Source organism: Bombus pascuorum, chromosome 9 (assembly GCF_905332965.1).
Source record: "Bombus pascuorum chromosome 9, iyBomPasc1.1, whole genome shotgun sequence".
NCBI classification, from domain to species: Eukaryota; Metazoa; Arthropoda; class Insecta; order Hymenoptera; family Apidae; genus Bombus; species Bombus pascuorum.
The window spans coordinates 8,571,298-8,592,456 of NC_083496.1; the positions used below are offsets into that span (position 1 = coordinate 8,571,298).

Genomic DNA, 21,159 nt, shown 5'->3' on the forward strand with positions numbered 1-21,159 from the left:
ACAATCAATTTTTATACGTATTCAATATGAGAAAGAAATCGATACATTTGTTGATTGTTATTGAGTAATATCTCACTTTTTGGAAGAGATAGACGTCCCACCTTTTTGTTTGTTATTTATACTTTCTGATGATTTTCTACCGGAAAAAAACTAAAACTGGTTGGCAGTGAACGTGTTAAATTCTTCTTATTAAGTAAGTTATCTTTTATGCCTACATAGTATAATTTCTGAAGCTTTGAAATACAAAATTTACAAAATAATACTATACATATACAGTGGTTAGAAAAAGTACTCGCACACATCCTTCTTCTCCGGCGAAGTGTTCTTTTATTACATTCTATGCATTTCATTTTGGTATGAAATATCATAGTATCAAGCTTTGTAATCATATAAAAACACACGACACGAAGTTTAAAATACTTGGATCTAATTAATTATATAAATGCTATATTACATGCAATGGTGCGCCTATACTCTTTTTTTCCACTGTATATTGTTCTCCCTCTTGTATAAATAAATACTCTCAGTCAGGAGTTCTCAATTAAACTGGGATAAATTATAATATCGCTTTAAGAACGTTTCGGAAACTCTCTAAGTAGCGATCTAAATTTTTCACGAGCCTCAGTTAAGCACAATACGGCCAAACGAGTAAAAACCGTAAAGCAATGATAGTCACTCAACGAGGCATCGGAAGAAGAAGGTCGATTGGAGGTAAGTCGAACACAATAACCCTTGAAACACGTGAAACAAAGGCGTACGTGCACATATAGAAGAAGAAGCATGTAGGAATATCATGCAACATAGATGGCTGGGTAAAGCACGTAAGCAAGTTGAAGGCCCCTCGCAGCAGAAGCTCAGGAGACTCACACGTTTCAGGAAAATGTGTTCTAACCACTTCGTGGGATACGATTCTAGAGTACGCTGATGCACGCGATAAATTGCTACGAACTTTGTAAAACATATTTCTGATACGTAATTTGCTCAATCTCCAAATATCGACATAGTTTTGAACGCACAGAGACTCACGAAAGTATTTAGATGTTTATTGTATGAAATGTTTTTGAATACATTGTAATAAAATCGTAGAAGAATGATCTGACAAGTACACTTTCGTCGATTTTTAAATTTTAATGTCGCTTCGTAATAAGAAAGAGACATTAATTAATTTCGAAATGAATAGTCGATATTGTTTAAAGAATTGAAATGGAGAATAGTTTCAATTGGAATTATGTTCCCCACATAACGGGTTAAAATATATTTCTCACTTCCCGTTCAACCCTAGTTGATAGTCCACTATTCATGATGGTGGAACATTCAATTTGAATACATGACAATCGGAAAAGCCGCCTCTCTGCGTTGCTGAATTTTTGATAGAGACTAGCTATAATCCTGTCAAAATGTCGGCAATCTTTTTTAAATAGACATACTCCAAGCTATGTTAAAATTTAAACAATACTGCCTGTATGGAAATTTCCTAAAAGTTCAATAGTATAAACTTTAAAAGTATGAAATAAACTTGATGTGAATCAAAGAATTTAGAAAAGATTTTAATGGAACAAAAAAAGATTTAATTTACCTTTAAAGCATACATTGATTATTTCAGTCATTGGTGTTCGTTATTTGCAATTTCAATTTAACAGTAATTATTTACTTCAGTAAAATATAATTAATAGGAACACGTATAAGAGAAAATGATATGTCGTTGAAGTCAACGCTACTGGGATTTTACTTTCTCATTTTTAGTGTTTTATTCTCATGTATTCTACACTTATGTATTCTATACTACAGCAATTTCATCTTCTATAACTTTAAACTATATTTTAAAAAGGAACATGTGCTGAAGAAAATTCTATTCCAAAAATATGCTATAAAGTGCTTTGCAAACTAGTATAATTTCAACTACAATATTCGTACACAGGGTGTCCAGTTTATTATATATTAAATACATAATTTATAAATATTTCGAAAAACATGAATGATACAATACAAATATTTCAGAGAATGATTGGGATATACTATACTCTTGTGTATTTGATTTTGCGTTGACCTTAAAACCTCACACGAAGAAAATGTTAAAATTTGTATACGGATACCTCCATTTTTTACTATACATTCTCGCAGCTGACATTCAGTCGTTCCCAGAATATTACAAACTCGTGTCTTTTGCACCATCCGCTACCAAGATATGAATTTTAAAATTCGATGCGTTGTCAGCATTAGCGTTATCCGATGTACACCGCAGGAATACTTTTCATCATGCTGTTACTGGTATGGCATTGTCGAAAGACAAGGTTGCAGTTTTCCAACGTTTCAGTTCGTTCCAATCAGCACTTCTAGGTAATATTTTGTACTTTTCTGTCAAATTACCTATGTCACAAGTATGTAGCGTTTTGAAAACGTCTGAATATCAGCTCGAAGGATACGTAATAAAAAATGGAGGTGTTCGCTTAAAAATTATAATATCATCCTCATAGAAGGTTTTAAAGTCACCGCAAGGTCAAATACGCAAGAGTATAGTGTTCCCCTCCCTCTACGTCACGCAATTTTTGCCTGAAACATTTTTTCATCATTTTTATCATCATTTCTTTTTTCATCATTCACGTTTTTCGAGACATTTAAGCGGTTCTAGATAAACCGAACACACCGTATACATACACATATATATAAACGAATACTTGTATAGAATTTTTATCATGCAAAGATACATTACATAAGAATACTTTCAACGATAAGCTAGCCAAATACCTAAAGCGAATTTCACGCCGGTCCACGCCTGTCGAACGTAATTGATCAACCTCCTGTAGAGAGGTCTTGGTGGTCTTTTCGTCGGAGCACCTTCCTCTTCGTCGCCTTGGCCATCGTTGTCCAAGGTTCCCGGAGGTGGTCCCACGCCTGTGAGTGTGCCAACCTGGTTCCTCTCGCCAAGAATATTTACTACTTCCCGTAGCTCAGGCGCTACGCCCTGCAGTCCTGGAGAGTAATTCGCGGGGGCGACGCCTGAACCAAGAAGGCTCGCGCCGCCCCCGCGACTTCTGCCACGGCCCCGGCTACCTCGACCCCAGGTGGTACCGGTACCTTCGAGATTATACAGCAAGTTACGCTTAAATGTGATGAGATTTCGAAGAATACCGATATTTTGCGTGGGCTTGATACGCAACGACGCGCAATGATGTGCAATATAATACTAAACTCACGATTTACCCAAAAGCAAAGAGACCATGTTTACAGCGAGAGATTAATTTAAATTCGTTTGGATTCGTTGTTTCATAGCGTAAAGTAGTACGTTGCGCAGGTAGTATGTTGAATATTATCGATTGTTTTGTGAAATTTTTATGAAAATCTACAGAGTGTGTTTCAGCGCTCGATACGTACATGATCTATATTATATTTCTATTTAGACTCGCGAAAGGGTGATTTTCGTAAAAGTATCTCGGAATTAGGATGTGGATGTTTATACAAATGCGTACTTTTACAGGAAATTATTTGATCGATGATTTCGTAACATAGTATTTTGCTCGAAGATAAGAATACTTCGTAGAATTTCTTTCGATAATAATTCGATTAATAAACGCGAAGAATTGAATACTATGTTATACTTTCCTAAATTTTATCAGTGTTACCAATACTCAAAAGCTTCAGTTAGATACGAATATAAATGTTAGTATAAAAAAATAGTAAGAAGGTACTGTACTTTATATTTGTAGTTTTATAATAAACTTTCTTGTTATACCTATATATATTTCGCAAACTGTAACGAGACATAACAAGAAATGACATTTCTCGAGCTTCCACGTATTTAGAAGCATTGTCTGGCAAAAAGGTGTGGTTCGTCCCTTTGCTGCGCGTAGTCAATGTACCCTACTATTATTCTAGTCGCTAGTTTTCTTGATCCTGGCTGTTTAGCTTATTTCCCTCCATTTATCACGCTTAGCTTGAACTCGAAGCACATTTCTGTTTGCTACCTTACACGCAACAACAGTCGGATAAGGGTAGTTTCAAGGAAGGAAGCCAGAGATCATGTAGTTTCGAGACACTGACGTAACTTCTATCAAAACCTCTGTACAGAAACAAGCTGCTACTCTCTAGACCTCTAGACATAAAGCAACATAGAGATTAGAGCGAGACGCAATGAAACGACAATATTCCTGACAAGATATATACGTTTTGGGTAAATCACAGGCGAGAGTCACGTTCGCGTCACATGAAACTTGCTGAATTTTTAACGAGAACATGGGAACGGCATTAAAAATATGATATTCAACTTCAGTTGAAGAATTTCATGAAACAGGCGTTAAAACATTCATGAGAATGAAAAAGTTCAATTAACGCGAATCCGAGAGTTATCGATCTGCCCCGTGCCCTGTGGACGTTTTCCTATTCCTATTTACTGCTTTAAGTGCGGTTAATATATATATATATATATAATGTTTCCACTGGCCGTAATAGTTTTATGTAGTTTGATAAAATATTTTCTGCTTAGCTCCTTTTAGCATCGTTCTTGATCGAAATTCACAGAGGTGGATTTTGTAAAGTCGAATTTATGAATTACAATTTGTATAAAAATATGGAAGTGCTGTTTGTGATTAAAGTCATTCTGAGCATCTTGGATGCTTGCCAATTAATTATAAAATATACAAACAAAATATGTTATATAGAATACAAAAGAGAATTCTTAAAAAAAATTAATTACAATTTGCATAAAAATGGCGTTAAATGTAATGCTATTGTATCTAAAGTTTGATGAAGAGTTTGGATGTTTGTCAATGAATTATTACTAGTAATTGAGAATTACATATTTCATATTCTTTAATTACGAATTATTGTTAACAATACGTATTCCAATGAAGTTGTATTAATTATGTTGAATGCATAATGTCCGAGGATAAACTACCTTAAACAATGAATAACGTTATAATTTCATTATTCCTTTGAGAAGATTCATTGAGAGATTTCTATCAAATAATGCATTCCAAAATTGGCATAAATTGACCATAATGTTCATACCAGTGTGCATCTGTCTACATAACTCAGAGTGACGTGTAATAAACATAATAAACGCGCCTACTTGTATAAGCGGCCGATTTGTAATAAACTTTAAATAATTAGAAACGGTAGCTATGGAGACAAATTATGTGCTTGAATGATAACAGTGGATGGAACACATTCATACATTAAATAAGCTGTAATTGTGTTGCGGAATTAAGCGGTGGTGCTACACTAGTAATAATGTTAACTGACTTTGAAACGAGGTATTACTAGAATAGCACAGGGCAATGGTAATTAGTTCTTTAATTAGTTAAATTGCTTAATTGAAAGGCAATTATTCCACGTAACTGTGTTTAAACTAATTAACAAAATCAATTGTCCATCACTGAAACCAAGATATTAAATTAATCACTAACTATCAGCTATTAGTTTCAGATTGGAATACAGTGATTTCTATATTTATGCAAATGAATTATTTATTTTCTTAAAGAAACAGATACAAGACGTTCTTGTCTCAATTTGCATGGATTTATAAATTAACTATTTAGTTCGAACTTTGCTAAAATAAATAAAATAAAAAAAGAATCAATTTATATAATAAATAAGTAAAGTAAATAAGTAGAGTTTGTGATAATTTATCATTAATTTAGGTACTGAATATTACCTATAATTTGATCAAGTAAATGCTCTAATCACGATCAGGTATGTTTGCCGTAAGTTGGATATGGACAAAGAGAATGACCATGATGGCCTAGATACTCCGTGACATGGAATAAGATGTTTAGGCTGTATCTGAATGACGTACATCACTGCATACGATGTATATTGCATTTACTACCCGATATAAGCTATTATATTAATAATTTATAATTTATTAGCATGAATACTTCTTTATATCATTTTTATTATAATTTGATATGAGCAAACTACAATATGCAATTTTATATCTCACTATAATTTCGTATTTTATTTAGTAGATCGTGGATAATTGTTATGAAAGCAAAAAATGGCATTTATATCAATATTTTGAAAATAATATTATTACAGTATTATTAATTTTACTGTATTACTGTATTTAATTTTAATTTAAGTATATATACCTTTCAAATAGCTTTGTATACACCGTAATACTGGTTATATCGAATATAAGATGTAACTGAGCGCAGAATTAATCTGCTAGTTTTAGCAATATTTATTAAAATAATAATTTGGAATATTATGTCGGATGAGTGTCAGAAATAATATTGTATTCTAGAAGCTTTTATGCAAGGCAAATTTTCTGTGTAAAGTTTGATCCTAATGGGTGAAATTTACTGAAAGGTTGAATAAAGCACTAAGCCTCTACAAGCGAAGACAAGTCTAACACATTTAACCTGGCACGCTAGATAAGATTGAGAACAGTCAACTAGGTGTCTTTCCTTATTCACTATGTATATGGTTTGTTCAATACGATAACGTTATAATAACTACGTTAAATTTTTTAATCGACAATTTTTATTTATTCACAGTATCAATGAAAAATATGAAACATAACAATTATATGGGTTTATGTAATTTTCTGAAACAGTTTTTTCACTTTTTATCAAATTTATTCAATACAAAACTACTAAAACAGCTATTTCATGTAATGCACGTAAACATCAATGTATAAAGCATATAAAATATACAGAGCATAAAGTGGAATATAAAACGTTATTTGTAGCCACCTCTTGTGTATTTCGATCAGCATATAAATCCAATGTTCTCGTTTTTAATTAAAACGATAGGAATTATATTCTAAAGATTTGATATTGCGTCTGTCTAAGTACATCCGTTAAATAATAGCCTCAAATATTTGTATTAAAATACGTAAAAGGTATATTCTTACATAACGTTGCATTCAATTATTTTCAAAGTCGACAAAGCATCTGCAATTATCCTTTTTATCATGAGAAATGATATTTTTGATTATCGAATAATATTGAAAATGAATTTTGATGAATTTTCAAATGAAAATGAAATTTTATGCTTCGAAGCAAATCGTGATATTCTTATTAGAACAATAATCTACTAGTCATTTAAATGCCTGTATTAATAAATTGTACCTAAATCTATCAAATAGTAATAGCGCTATAGAACATGTTTATTCTTTTCAATAATATATCTGTTGTATCTTTTACAATAAGTAATTTGGCGATCTACGCTATCCCAAGAAATTCCTCAATTATTCTATAATTATATATCCTTTATTATATTCTTTTTTAATATTTCGTAATTTCCCCGATTCTATTAGAACATCTTTTTAATTAATTGCTGCAGAAAAAGTTTCATTACTTACGTGAAATTTTCTATGGTTTCCCCTTATTTCTAGTTCAAGTACAACTGACAATTAAAAGTTTCAATTATTTTACGAAATTACATTCAACATATCATACGAAATTTTAATATAATAATTAGTATTTCAATTTAACTTGTTTCGCAATGTTGCTATAAATACAATTACTAATACTTGTATATCAATTAATGATATTTATATTTACAAATAAGCAAATTAAATTTAATTATAAGAACTTGCTTATACTTCGGTAGAATATGCTAAACATACAAAATAATACCAGATAACTAATTATTTTCCATTAAAAAAATAATAAAATCTGACATGGAGCTATGCAAGTTATAAACGGATTACGACATTAATTCTCACGTTTCATTGGAAGAATCAGAAAAATATAGAAAATATCACACTGTAGATAATTGCTCGAATAAAAATTCGTGAAGATAACATTTATCTTTTTCGGGTTGAAGAAGATACCTTGACGCTTTTTATAGGAGGGGAGCCCCACCACAGAGCCACAACCCCCCGCACTCCCCGCGACAGAGGAGCTGATGGTGGCAAGACAGGGAGCTCCCCGACCGCCACCTCCGCGTCGTTCCAAGTCACGGCGTCTGCACCCACCTCCGCCCCCACCACCACCGCCACCCCCGGCGGACAACACCACGACGGGTCCAGGGGTACGTTTACGTGCCCCTTCTCGTGCGGAGCCCCTTTTTTCAGAGGAGGGCCCCGCGATCTCCTGACGCCGTACTCGCAGGCTTCTTCGAATCCTGCAATAAATTTGTTCTCGTTCTTTCTTTGTTCCTCTATCTTCAATTATCTTTGAGTATTCTCGAATTTACATGAAACTTTGCTACTTGGAAATGAAAGTAGAGCGGAATCTCGATTATCAGAACATCGATAACACTTAAAAATATTATAAACGGCCTCTCATACGAAAAGTGAGTTATTCGATTTAAAGAAATCGCTGCATTACGCATACATATTTCTAACGAATGCAAAGATTACCGCGAATCGTCTCATTCTATATCGTGACATGTCTTCCATTACTAGATCGTGCTTTAATATTGTATGAATTGAACTCTGCAGCTGATCTTTCTCTATGGCATGTCGGTATTAGCTACTGCTATGCATTTGAAATCGATCGATGTCAGCGATTTTTCTTACTTTCTTAGTATACTTTACAGCTGGCAGTAACGCATTTTCCAGCCGGATACATTCGCGATCTCGGAATTCGTGAGGAATAGTAGAGGATTTACGAGGATTGCGATTTAAAACGGCTCTTTCTACGCATATCTTTTCTACACCCGTCGAGTTCGCTGGGCAAATCGAGTTTCCATCAGCCTGCTTCAAAACAGCTCTTCCTATTCAATTTTTGTTTTCATCGGATTCTAATAACCTACGTGCTTCTCCGTTAACGCTGCATTTCTCTTCTTTCAACGACAAGCTATTGTAATTTAATGCGAATGCACTTAGCTTACAATAGTAATTACAACTGTTCTGTGTTATGAATCTTTATTGTACAAGATTATTTCTCACATTTGTATAATTAATTGAATACAGTGAAGCGTTCCGTACTCGAATAGTTATCGTCTGAATATCCTAGACAACCCCGAACGAATTAATCAAGTCACCCGGAGTCAAACAACTTGGAGATTCTTTGTCTGCTTGAGCTTATTGTTTCACATAAATCGAATCCTTCTTTAAAGTTTGATCATTTGAATTTAAATCGAATAACTTGATTTCTGTGAATGCACACTTGGTCAGAAATTACTTGAATAATCGAAATCAAGCTTAATATCTGTATATTCCATTGTTCGAGCATGTAATTAATATAGTAAAATCGAAAAGATCGATTCGAGTTCGCACTCGATGAAGTTAATCATGTTAATAAACTCTTATATATTTTCTACCGTAAGCTCTGTACATTTTTGTTTAAGTCCTTTAAATTTTAATTCTCATTTCGATCCGAGCAGTGGTTCGTCAAGTATTAATTAATAAAATTTCAGAGCCCGATGTACGTTAAGCAAATACACTTTAATCGCAAATGAAAAGAGGATAAATTGATTTAGAAATAGGTACGAGATTTCAGTTGGCCCGTATGTAACTGTCTCGGTAAAAGGTAAACCGGTCCACTTTTAATTTTCATTATGAACAGAATCATTCCCTGAGAAATTGGGACACGGAGAAAATGGAATTTTTCGACATGGTTACGTGCTCACCCTTTCTCGCGTACAACCACGTTGTTCCCTCTCTTCAGAGATGGAGTGTTTAAATTAACCCCTCGGATATTAGTTTTGTCGATCAGGTATCCGAAACCCACGATGTGTTAATGGATTAGATACACATGCGTTAATTTCGATGATAGTTCACGATGTTTCCCTTTTCACGGAGAACGCTATTTTTCCGATCCTTTTACGACTTAAGACGATGCGGAGGAATCCTCAGAGTTGTCATAATGGGCACACTGGTTAGTTATGGGTGATTAGTTTGGCTTCGCGTTGATTTTGCTTTGTTAGAACCTGAAATCAATAAAGAGAAGCATGTCTGTTAGTTTTACATGAAAATGTAACTATTGTTAACATAGTGTTAATAACGAAGTAAGTAAAATAAGGGATTGTTATGATCGGGATATGAACGTGTTTACATATTTATTTAATAATTAAATATAAAAGAGATAGACAGAGCGCATACAGCACGCAAAACTATACAAAATATCAAAAGTATCGTGTAACACTCATTAAAATATTAGAAGGGTCAAATTTTCTGTTTGGGTTTTGTTTCTCTAGTTATCATGAAATCTAATTTGTTAGAAGTATCTTCTATCAAGTATACAACATCTGCGATGTTTATGTGGCCTGTGAGAGAAGATAGAAGTTATCCTAAATCAATCTGTATAACAATCTAGATTAGTCAGCTTTAAACGAGGTGATTTCTTTCACTTGTAAAGAATAGAGAAACATAAACTAAGATGATAAGAGTAGTTATCCTCGGATTAACTAGCATGCGAGAAATACTACTTTAAGTAGGATAATTGTAAATTTACCATACTTTGTAGACGACAAGCGGGGAAACGTGGTAAGAATTGTCTGTCCGTGGGGTGTAAATGTAAGTAACATACTTTGTGGTGTGTTGGTTTTCTGAGTGTAGAAAATACAATTTTTAAATTACAATTCGCTGCTTTCCCAAAAATATCCGTGTATTCATATAATATAATATAATAATTCATAATATAATAATTCATGATTATACACTACATTCTTGACTTTGTACCTTTAAGTTATTCTCAGAAAATTAATTTGCGATCCATTTTGAAAATAAATACCTCGATAAAAGTCATACCAGTCATTGCAAACAGTTGAAACTTCCAGCTTATATATTCGATCTTTTATTTGCGACGTTATTCTATCTGTCACGTTGTCACGTAAAGTGGTAGAATAATAACACGTACGATGTAAGTATTATATTCCTTTATTATCAGAATATATGTATTTCAAATGTATAAAAGCGAATACCTTGCCAAGCATGATGTCAACGATTTATAAGTAATTACAGATAACATTCGTTTAATGTTCGTGCAAATACATGGAAATATGCAAAACGTGTAGTAATAACTAATTGCTCGGGGACGAGAACTAACAAGATTTCGACCCATAGAAACTCGAATACGCGTTCCTTGTCTGTATTCATTGAACACGGTTTATGTACAATGCACATGTGTCCAAACGATAAAGTCGGGGCCAGAGCGCTCGTAAAAGTACCACTAGAGCGAAGATCTTCGAGATCACTTGGAATAGAGGACCTTGTGTTCTGTGCACTTTGTAGGTATATCCTCTTATTCTCGATTCTGGCCAAAAGCTGGACGGTTCGAGAAGTGGAAGTAGTGGAAGAACAGATACTCTATCTTTTAGAGAATTCACCGGGGCAAAATGAAAATCGTGCGAGTAGATCCGGGGCGTGCAATTGAACAATCATCAAGACCAACTAAGCAGTAGAAAATAGCCAATAGCGTTGTATCATCGAGATGTTTTGTTTTTATGATAGAATTAAAACATTCTTGAAATTTCATTTCATTTTCATCGCTATACCAATTTGAGAATTTGAATTTAATCGCGTATTCCAACTCCTAGTACAAAATAAATTTTACTTATTTATTTTTTATAAAATTCATTTACATTACTAAATCTATTAATAAAATAATTAATTTATAATTTTTCACTAAAACAAAATATTTTAAAAATTTATTAATATTAATTATGAAACTATTAGTTTAATTAAATATATAAAAATATATTAAAATATATTAAATATATTAAAAATATAAGTAGTTTAATTAAAATATATTAATTAAATATAGCGAATTTTTCATAATTATATACGCTGTGATTTTTCGTTTTCCTAAAAATCGTAATAATTTCAATTTATTGCGGAATTATTACGTGCGATGCAAGCCTATGATAATCCAGAATATTCAACATCTTTGAACATGGAGGAGGCGCATATCGAACGAGAAGAATTCCACGTAGTTTCAAGTCTACGTATTACCACGGGTTTTCAAGAATTCTATAAAAAATGGAGACAAGAAGAATACCTAACCAAGAGAGAAATATAAACCGTTCGTGAATATTCTATCGAAAGAGCTCCAGCTACAAATACACTTTCGTCCATAAGTATTTGAATAATTGCCATTCCATCAAAAGAAATATATTTTTATTAATAACATAAAAGACATATATATTTCCAAATTTATAATAAAAGAAATTTCTCTACTGTTAATTTCCCACTTCTTATCATAGCTGAGATCAGATGCTGTTAAATTTAAATTATAACGAAGAATATATCTGCATCGTTTATTCGAAGAGTGTTCTATATATTTGCAACAATGTGGAAGTGTTGAAATGTATGTAAATGACACATGACAAGCAAGATGTTTCTGCATCGCCACGTCCAGAAAATGTCTATCAATCGCTTATTTAAATGTTGTGTCAGAGTCTTGGTATTTGTATGCGCGTCACGTAAAGATTATGCAGTATAAACAGGCGGAATGTAACATTTTTCAAGCATTCATACATTCATACATACCGATACGGTGCGGGCTTGAAATGTGCGAATATTGATTTTATCACAAATTCGACGTTCCAATAAATTCCATCCAATAATCAATCATATTCTGTTTGTTTTCAGTCTATTGTGTCGTCAATTGTATATATTCTTTTATTTATTTTTGTGTGTAAAGGAGTATATATTCTTAGTAATCGAGTTATTGCAACGTGTTTTGGTATAATGGTGTACACGAACATGGTGATTCCGAACGTTATTTGGAATTTGGAGTTGACCTTTTCTGACAAAATTCTAACACCGAGTACGAAATTAACTGGCTTACCCGCTTTTTTCTCATTCGTTTATTTTTACTGATATATATGGTATATATTCATTAATCGAGGTCCTTTCACCGTTTGTCTTTAAAATAGGGCAGTACGGTGAATGTGAAAGTACTATAAGCGAGAAAAAGATAATACCTGGTACAAAAATAAATCAAACGTATGGAATAGAATTTTCCCATCCGAAGTTTAGTTTCCGAGAAAATCGATTTTGAAAATCCTCTGCGTGCCCGTGCATTCACGTATGTATGTATTGTTCCTGCATACAATGTCTACGTTACTTTTACGAATAACCAGTGTCAAGAAAACGTGCAGAAATATTTTATCAATTATTTTGAAATCCAAGGAATAATACGTGTTAAATGTTTGAGGTATTTCAAAACAAAGTGTTTTGTTATGTATATATTACATTACAGGAATATAGCAACTATAATTATACAATTATGATGAAATTTTATTTGTTATAGCTTAAACCTATTAAATATATCCAGTTTAAACAATTAATTATAATTTCAATTATTGCAAATGCAAATCTGTCTTTTGTTAAAAAGTATTGTTGTTAGAAAACAAATGATATAATGATAGAAAATGAGAGTAGTACATAATTCTCGTTCATATCGACAAATCGGGCAAGATTTATTAAATCGTAATTCTCTCACTTTTTACGTCATGCTGTTGGAAAATGGAATAGACATCTGTCTAAGGTTAGCCATGAAATCGACAATTTTTCATGGATATCTGCCAGCCTACGTGACTAAATTGCATTATCCGCTCTAATTTCCAGCTATCAGGGTACTCGTTAATAGTGAAGCTTTAGCACGTAATTGAAGCAATTCCTTTAACTACGTCCAAGGGAATATCTGTCAATTTTACACCCACCTCCCAGTGATATTTCGTTCTTACAAATCCGCAAGAGATCCAGAAAAATAATATGGCTATGATACAAACGTGAAACTAGATTTTTATACGAATAAAATAACTTTGATTTTTTTCCAGCATCGTTATATTGTTATGAATAATATACGGTATCTTTTTGCACAAGCAAAGTAGAACAGGGGTGTACTAAGGATATAAAAATAACAGAAAAAGTTCATATAAACATATATCCAATATGACCTTGTTTTTAATCGTGTTTTGTCTTCTGTTTATTTCTTACGTGTATAGATATAATCCAGTCGTATATAGATTTACTGTTTCTTTGCAACATTCGAATGCAGCGAGATATCGAAGGAATTTATAAAATTGTAAACACTAACGAGTATGGAGTGTACATTCCGATGATGGAAGTGGCGAAAGCGTCTGCACGTGGAAAACGAACTACGTGATCGATCGTGACAGTCGTATAAGGTTTATTCCTTTCCCCCGAAACCCATTCCTATCTGCTCGAACGACTATCTCTTTATATTACCAGTTTCCACTCTGAATTTCACCGCACGACCATCACGATGGACCACTTTTCTTTCCACCCAATCTTCTTCTTGGATTCGCTGATGGTTTCCAATGTAGGTCTTCTGTTGGTGTTGCCGACGATCGAGAAAACGATCAAAAAAAAGGCATTGGGGGAAGAATGCAAAAAAGAACGGAGACGATAAAGAAAATGGAAGACAACGAATTAGAGAATGTTACGGCTCGAAAAAGGAAGAAGTTCTATTACGAGCTGATCGTGCGCCTATCAGGAAAGCTAAATGTGAAATAAGTAAAAAACATTGCTACTAGAATGTCGTAGGATAACAAGGCGTTGCACTATGTGAACATCGGTTGCTTGATAAATCAATACTTCCGGTCGGTAGATTCTTCTGCTTCTCTTTCAGAGTAGCTAACTTTTATGCGAAATCCACTAATCGTAAGTGCGTTTAATACTATCGTAATAGAACTGATTTAATTCTAACTAAGGCACTCTAAGACACAAACATTACAGAAATATCGAGTAACAAACTGATATTACGATTACGCCTGTTAAATATCTTTCGACGCAAATTACGCAAGTTCTCTAGAACACGACAAATTCTTTCTAACGACAGAACGAGGTTACACCGAAAATACGCTGATATGCTTCTTGCAATAAATTCGGATAAGAATCCGAGTAATAGACTTATTACATGTTACTTTGTACTCCAGTCTTCTTCTTTTGAACTTATCGACACACAGTATCTTAGGGAGTTACAGTAATTTTTGAAAGGTGAAAGGACGAGGTTGCGAAACTATTTTAGTACGAAGTAAAACTGCGTTTAGATATATAAATAATTTTTAAGTATAGAATATAATATAACGCATGGACCAAATATAATTACGTAGATATTGATAAATATCAAGAAGTTATCAATAATTTATAACTAATTGTTAAAGTAATTAACTCGTATGTATGTTGTGATTCAAGAATTATATAATTTCATTATTGTATATATAATAAAAATATATTATATATATATTCGTATAATAAGAAAATTAATTCCTGAATCATAAAACATATAAAAGCGCTATTACGATAGGAATGCGTTACCGTGGAAATTGCAAGCGTTGACCACCACAATTTCTTATTCACCTGGCAATCGTATCACGGTGTTACTTGGTGTATCGTCGTGACTCATGTTCTCACTGTAAATCAGGCTTTAAAGTTAGAAGATTTATGAACGCGGCACGAACGAACCCGACCCTGGTCGAGACCGGGGAGTGAACTTGTCTCGTGTGGAGGTCAGCCAAGGAAGACATCGTCGTCACCTTCTACAAATCTTCCAGCCTAGTGGCAGTCTCTGCAGGAATGTCTCGCTATTGGATACTCCGAGCTACGATGTGGTTGCGGCCTATAATTTTCACCGGTACGCCGAAGAAGACAGAGATATCGCGCGCGTGGGCCTTAGACATTTCGGTCGAACGATTTACATAACAGATATTTTATGTGCACGTAACTTATATCGTGCAGCACTTCATCGTACCGAAGCTGACCGATTTACCGCGCATAAATTAGCCCAACTCTAACGACAGAACGGAGTCGTCTCTAGTATATACATATGCACGCTGCGGCTAGCTGGTTCACGCGCAATACCACGTTACCCCAGCCAACGGACAATCGAGTTTACTTTCGAAGAAGATTCCCCGGGGAATGGAAGCTTCCAGAGCCTTCAGACGTCGCTCTCCATTATCGTTCGTGCGCCTTCATTCCCTACCGATGCATTATTTACTTTGGAACGCGCGAGGTTCGACCGGCCACTTTATTAGGACGTGCTTCGCAATGTAAATGAAGGCTAATTAATGTGCTATTTTAATTAATATGTAATATGATAGCATAGGAACATTTATTTGAAATGTCAAAAATGGTACAAAATAAGTTGAAAACGTAGAAGAACAACGCTTTATCTTAGGGAAAAGAATAAATCAATTAATTCATTTGTAGCTTCGACGAGTGACGAATTTCTTTGAAAAGGTATGAAACATTATCAAAAATTGGTGTATTTTTATCACGTGTGAAATCCTTTCCTTTTATAGGAAACATTACTTTGAGTTCCACGTGTTAAACATTAAGATACTTTAGACAAAATGATAGTGATATACAATTTATAATATCTACGATCCAGTCAATTATTCTCATATTTTATTGAAAGATTTAAAGGATTTTTTACGATAAAAAAATAGAGTTATGAAATTCTGCAGAAGCTTATATTTCGCTAGAATTCAATTTATGGTCTTCTGAAATTCAATCGGTCGATTCGACTTCAAGCAGTTCCAATAATAGGCAAAGTCTATTCGATCAGTTAAAATATAGTCTGTTGCCGGTGAGTAATCTTTGGCATCTTCTAGGACGCTTAAGTTAGAGCAAATACCACCGTATTCCTTCAAGAGAGTCACGGATGCACGAAGCTGTGCAAAGCTGTATAAATCTTGGCTAAGCCGCGTCATTGCATTGTCCCTGGAAGGCACCTTCATCCTGAGTACATTTGCTGTTTCATAGGAAACTCGAATCTACTAACTAACAACACTTACATCAGATGTTTCTAAACGAATTATTTCGAATCCTAGTCGCTCCACAATTCCGATTGAAGTGTAATCCTTTTATCGTTAGTCTGTCTTATCTTAATTATCTTAATGTTAATTTTCGTAGGTATTTTGTCCATTTAGTATTGTTAGAAAAGTTTCTTACTTATAACATGGTCATGTTTTCACTCGTGTCTAGTTTTATTTTATTAATAGTATTATTATTAGTTTACATTGATAAAAATGATAAGAAGTGGAACGAAAATAATCGTTTAATCGTTTGGAATTCTTAATTGCTATTACTAGGTGGATTAAATGTGAGAATCACTTTGGATTAGATAGGTAAGTATAAGGTAGATTACTAAGGTAGATTTTGTGATTGACTTTAATCTGCGTATACTACCCTTTGTTACACGAGAAACAAAAGCTGAGATAAAATTAAATAATTCAACATGAACGTTCTAACATAATAATTGTTATTATAGTAACAGTCACGTACTAGTAATTAATTCAGTCACACTATAATATTTCAACATAATAAAGTTAAGTAACTTAATTTGTATTCTGAAATCAACGGTACCATTGACATTAATTAAAACGAGCTCATTAAGAGTCAAATAAAATGTAATATTTAGGTAGATATCTATACTGTGGATAGGAAATAATTTATTTTATAGCTAAATATTTGTACTCATATTCCTTTGTTATCGTTGTTGTTATATACATTGGTTACTATAATAAATATGCAAATAATATGATCGCTACTAAATTCCAAAACGGTGATATAGTTCAAAAATTTACCTACCAATTTACAAACTGCTGACATAATGTGAAAATTTAAGTACATCCAGTTTGCCCTATTTACACGGAGTCGTCTGGGACTAGATGACAAATGGCATAAGCGAGTGTCAAAAGAAGGTGCGACAATAGGGGCGATATGAAAGGATAGTAAAACATGTTAACACCGAAGAACGAGCAACGGTAGAATTTAACTTGAGTGTACAATAGTGCCGCTTAAGCGAATCGTTAAATCTTTTCACGTAGTTGACTAAAGCGAACATTCTCTGTATTTGCATCTTATTTGGCGACCTTATTATCATAGAGAGGCCATTTTATTCTTGCTTAAACAAGACATTCAGCTTGACCAACATTCTTCTTTTTTATCTTGCATACTATTTTCATTTCCATAATAGTCTCTTCTCATTTATGGATTAATTATACAAGTAATTTTAATGATGTATTAAGAAGTATCAGGTTGTGTAATAAATTCGTTTATCATTCAGTGTTACATTTCCAACAATATCATAACATTAAAAAAGATTTACATGTTAATCAAAATTGATTTCATCGTAGAATGCGTATTCGATAAGAATATTTTGCATACCGTATAATATATGATACAAACTTTTTAGCTTCAACGTAGAATACTTTCATCTTAAATATAACGAAAAAGGAAATGTCTCCAAGAAGTACACTTTTTTAATTACGTCTGCACATTATACGTATGTAGTGATATTTATCTGCCTCATCGTGGCCACAAGAAACACGAAAATGGTTATGAAAAAGGAAAAGAAGAATTCTAATTCTAGAAAATAGAGAAATACGCGTTTCAACCACTGTGCAACCTCATTTTTGTTCTGTTATCATCCATTACGAAGTCTTTAAGAGGCCAAGAGCTTTAATATACGCGAAGGATATTCTCAAGCACAGCGTGAAATACAGAACGACCGAGAAAATAGTACTTCTTATTCGGCAAGTATATTTGATAATCAAATTTATTATACAAGACTGTTTTTATTTTATTCAAAACTGTTACAAAATCATTTAATTCAATTCAGTGCCTGAAATTGTTTGTTCGTATTCCTATTTTTTTGCGATCGTGTGAATTGCACCATTGCATTGTTTTTCTACATAGATGCATTGTTGTGTTTCTCTAAACCAGCTATTTCACGCAGCCATGCTTAAATGTAAATGGAACTAAGCCAAGTGAGAAAGTGAGCGAAGCGCGATTTTTTTTACAATGCATGTTGTGCGCTGGCCTTTAATTTTTCAAATGCAGCTGCTGGAAATGGGAATTAAAACATGACCAGTGCAATTTCCACGATCATGTTACCTGTACCTTTGTAATAAATTTTTTAGGATGGAAATATTACCGAAATGTTTATTAAACTACATGTACCGTATTATACGGAATCCAAGCTTCTGACACGATAATATCGGTGGAAATTTTGTGCGATCACTACCACCGTAATTTCAGTTTTATATTTTAGAAAATTACGCTGTAAGCTTAAACAGCATGTTTAATACTACTTTAATGCACTGTGCGATGTTTTCATTTAGTATCATCTAAAGATTGGAAAAATGTTTCGTGTATTAACCGTCTGAATACTTTTATAATATGGGAATTAACTATCCTCCTTCTTTCTCTGTTATTTAAGCGACATATGCAATGAAATGAATATTCCTTTAAATTAGTTTAATACTTCGTGGTACTTTCAACTGGTATTTTCTAGGAAAAATTGGAAAATTATTACGTGTATTAAATATTTGTATATGTTTATGAAATGTGAATTAACTACTCCTTCTTTTCTTTCATTCTTTAAACATTTTGTGCAATTAGTAAATTATCCTTGCATGCTTTACATTTAGAAATTACACTCTACTATAACATAGTTATTTATATTTCTGTCTAAAATATGAAGCGTAAAAATCAAATCTATGTATATCGTTATACCGATATTTTTCAGAAGAACGAACTTTTGTGAATAAAAATGTAACAATTTATCTCAATTCTTATTCCCGTTTTCCAATTTCTCTTACGCGGAACGATCCAACCATTCAAATTTTTCGTTGATTGATCCTTCAATAATCAATATCTTACTGTATATAAAATACATAAATACAAATACTGCATCTAAAAAATTATCGATCCTGAATTTGCATCGCGTTTACATTTAACGAAAACTGTATTAATCAGAAAATTCATCATACAATATAATCAAAGTCTATGGAGCACGTAACAATAGGGTTGTACTACAGACAATAATTAGAGTCTACATTGGTATTGCAAAGCTTATACCGCGGCTAGATTGGTGCACACAAAACGGAATTGCCATACTCTCTTTGTGATTAATCCAATATGTTCAAATGGTGAAAAAGAGTCATTTAATTCCCAAAAATCTTTTTATCGCTTTAATCTCTGTTATTGTAATCACGAAAAGATATTCGACAAACTAAAATTTGTATGTAGTATTTTGCAAATTTTTTCCATTTCTTTAACTTTTTATAATCGATTAACTTCTCTTATAGTTTATCGGTACTTTTAAATCTTCAAATAAAATTGGAATTTACGAGTTTGCGTTTTGGATGACCAGGAAGAAATTTTACGAAATTGAAATATCATGATATTCCAGGAAATATAATTATCGTATCATATTGATTATCTATGCCATTAGCGAATATAATATGTCAATTTATCTTTGAAACTTTTATTGGTATCGACGCTTCCGCAATATCTATTAAAATTTCATCAATTTTATAGCGTTCTCATCCCAACAGAATTCTAGTTACTTGGAAGCATACATAGCTGACACGTGGTATACATAAATCACTAAAGTTTGTCTGATTTTCGTTTCAGTACTCTGAATACAAATATTACATTATACCAAAAATTAATAGCTTTAGAAATGTGGAATGGAATCGAACCTTGAAAGGAGAATTAATGGCACCGTTAACTACATTTGTTCGTTCTACGTACATATAATATTTAATACTTCAATAATTATATAATAATTATCTAACATTGATTGACACAAACGAATATCCAAAATGTACGTCTTGTTCAAATATCTCCATTATTAAATTTGCTATATGTTTTACACTCTATGCACAATACAGATAAATCAGAATTAACAAATTCTTTTCAACACATTATCACGACTAGAGAATTCATTAATTTTATACATCTGAAAAATTATATAAGCAGACTAAACACTCTGTGTATCCAAGCCAACATTTCCACATTGATGATATTAATCTCGTACCTATACACTTATAATTTCATCCTATTTTTCAAACAATAATATACCCTTTAGGAGTCTAAATGATTTTCTACTATGAGAAAGCTTCGAAGGAAGATATATAGTCAGGTTTATAATACAGGCAAGATATAACACACGTTTCTGAAGGATACTAAATTTAATTTAAAGCACTCTAAATAAGGCCACCTGAGGGTATTTAATTAAACGATCAAGTGTCAGCGAACCTTCGTTAACAGTGGCTTAAGGCGTGACACTGTTTGATGTACTATTTGATATCCTATTCCCTACACGGCATAACTTGATATTGGCCGGTTCACCGCTATTACGCGGTTCGGCTATTAGGCCTTCGTCCTCGATTATTCTCTACACCGTTACAATTTCGATTCTCGTCTCCATCGTCTCTATCGATCTTCTCCCAAGCAGGAAACACGGTCACCAGATTACCTGTTCGTCACAGTTGACGCTTTTC

The 21,159-nt window shown here is 33.1% G+C and overlaps 1 protein-coding gene across 1 annotated transcript in view; it reads right to left on the minus strand.

The window, feature by feature from the left end:
- The window catches only part of LOC132910565 (Kv channel-interacting protein 1-like), a gene marked incomplete at its 5' end in the record, with an annotated part of 48,732 nt that extends 39,103 nt beyond the window's left edge, over positions 1-9,629 (minus strand). Inside the window, 3 exons of the mRNA XM_060966335.1 lie at positions 2,746-3,075; positions 7,922-8,070; positions 9,523-9,629. Of these exons, the coding sequence (XP_060822318.1) occupies positions 2,746-3,075; positions 7,922-8,070; positions 9,523-9,629 (586 nt within the window). The remainder of the gene's footprint in view (positions 1-2,745; positions 3,076-7,921; positions 8,071-9,522) is intronic.
- Positions 9,630-21,159: the final 11,530 nt, after the last annotated feature.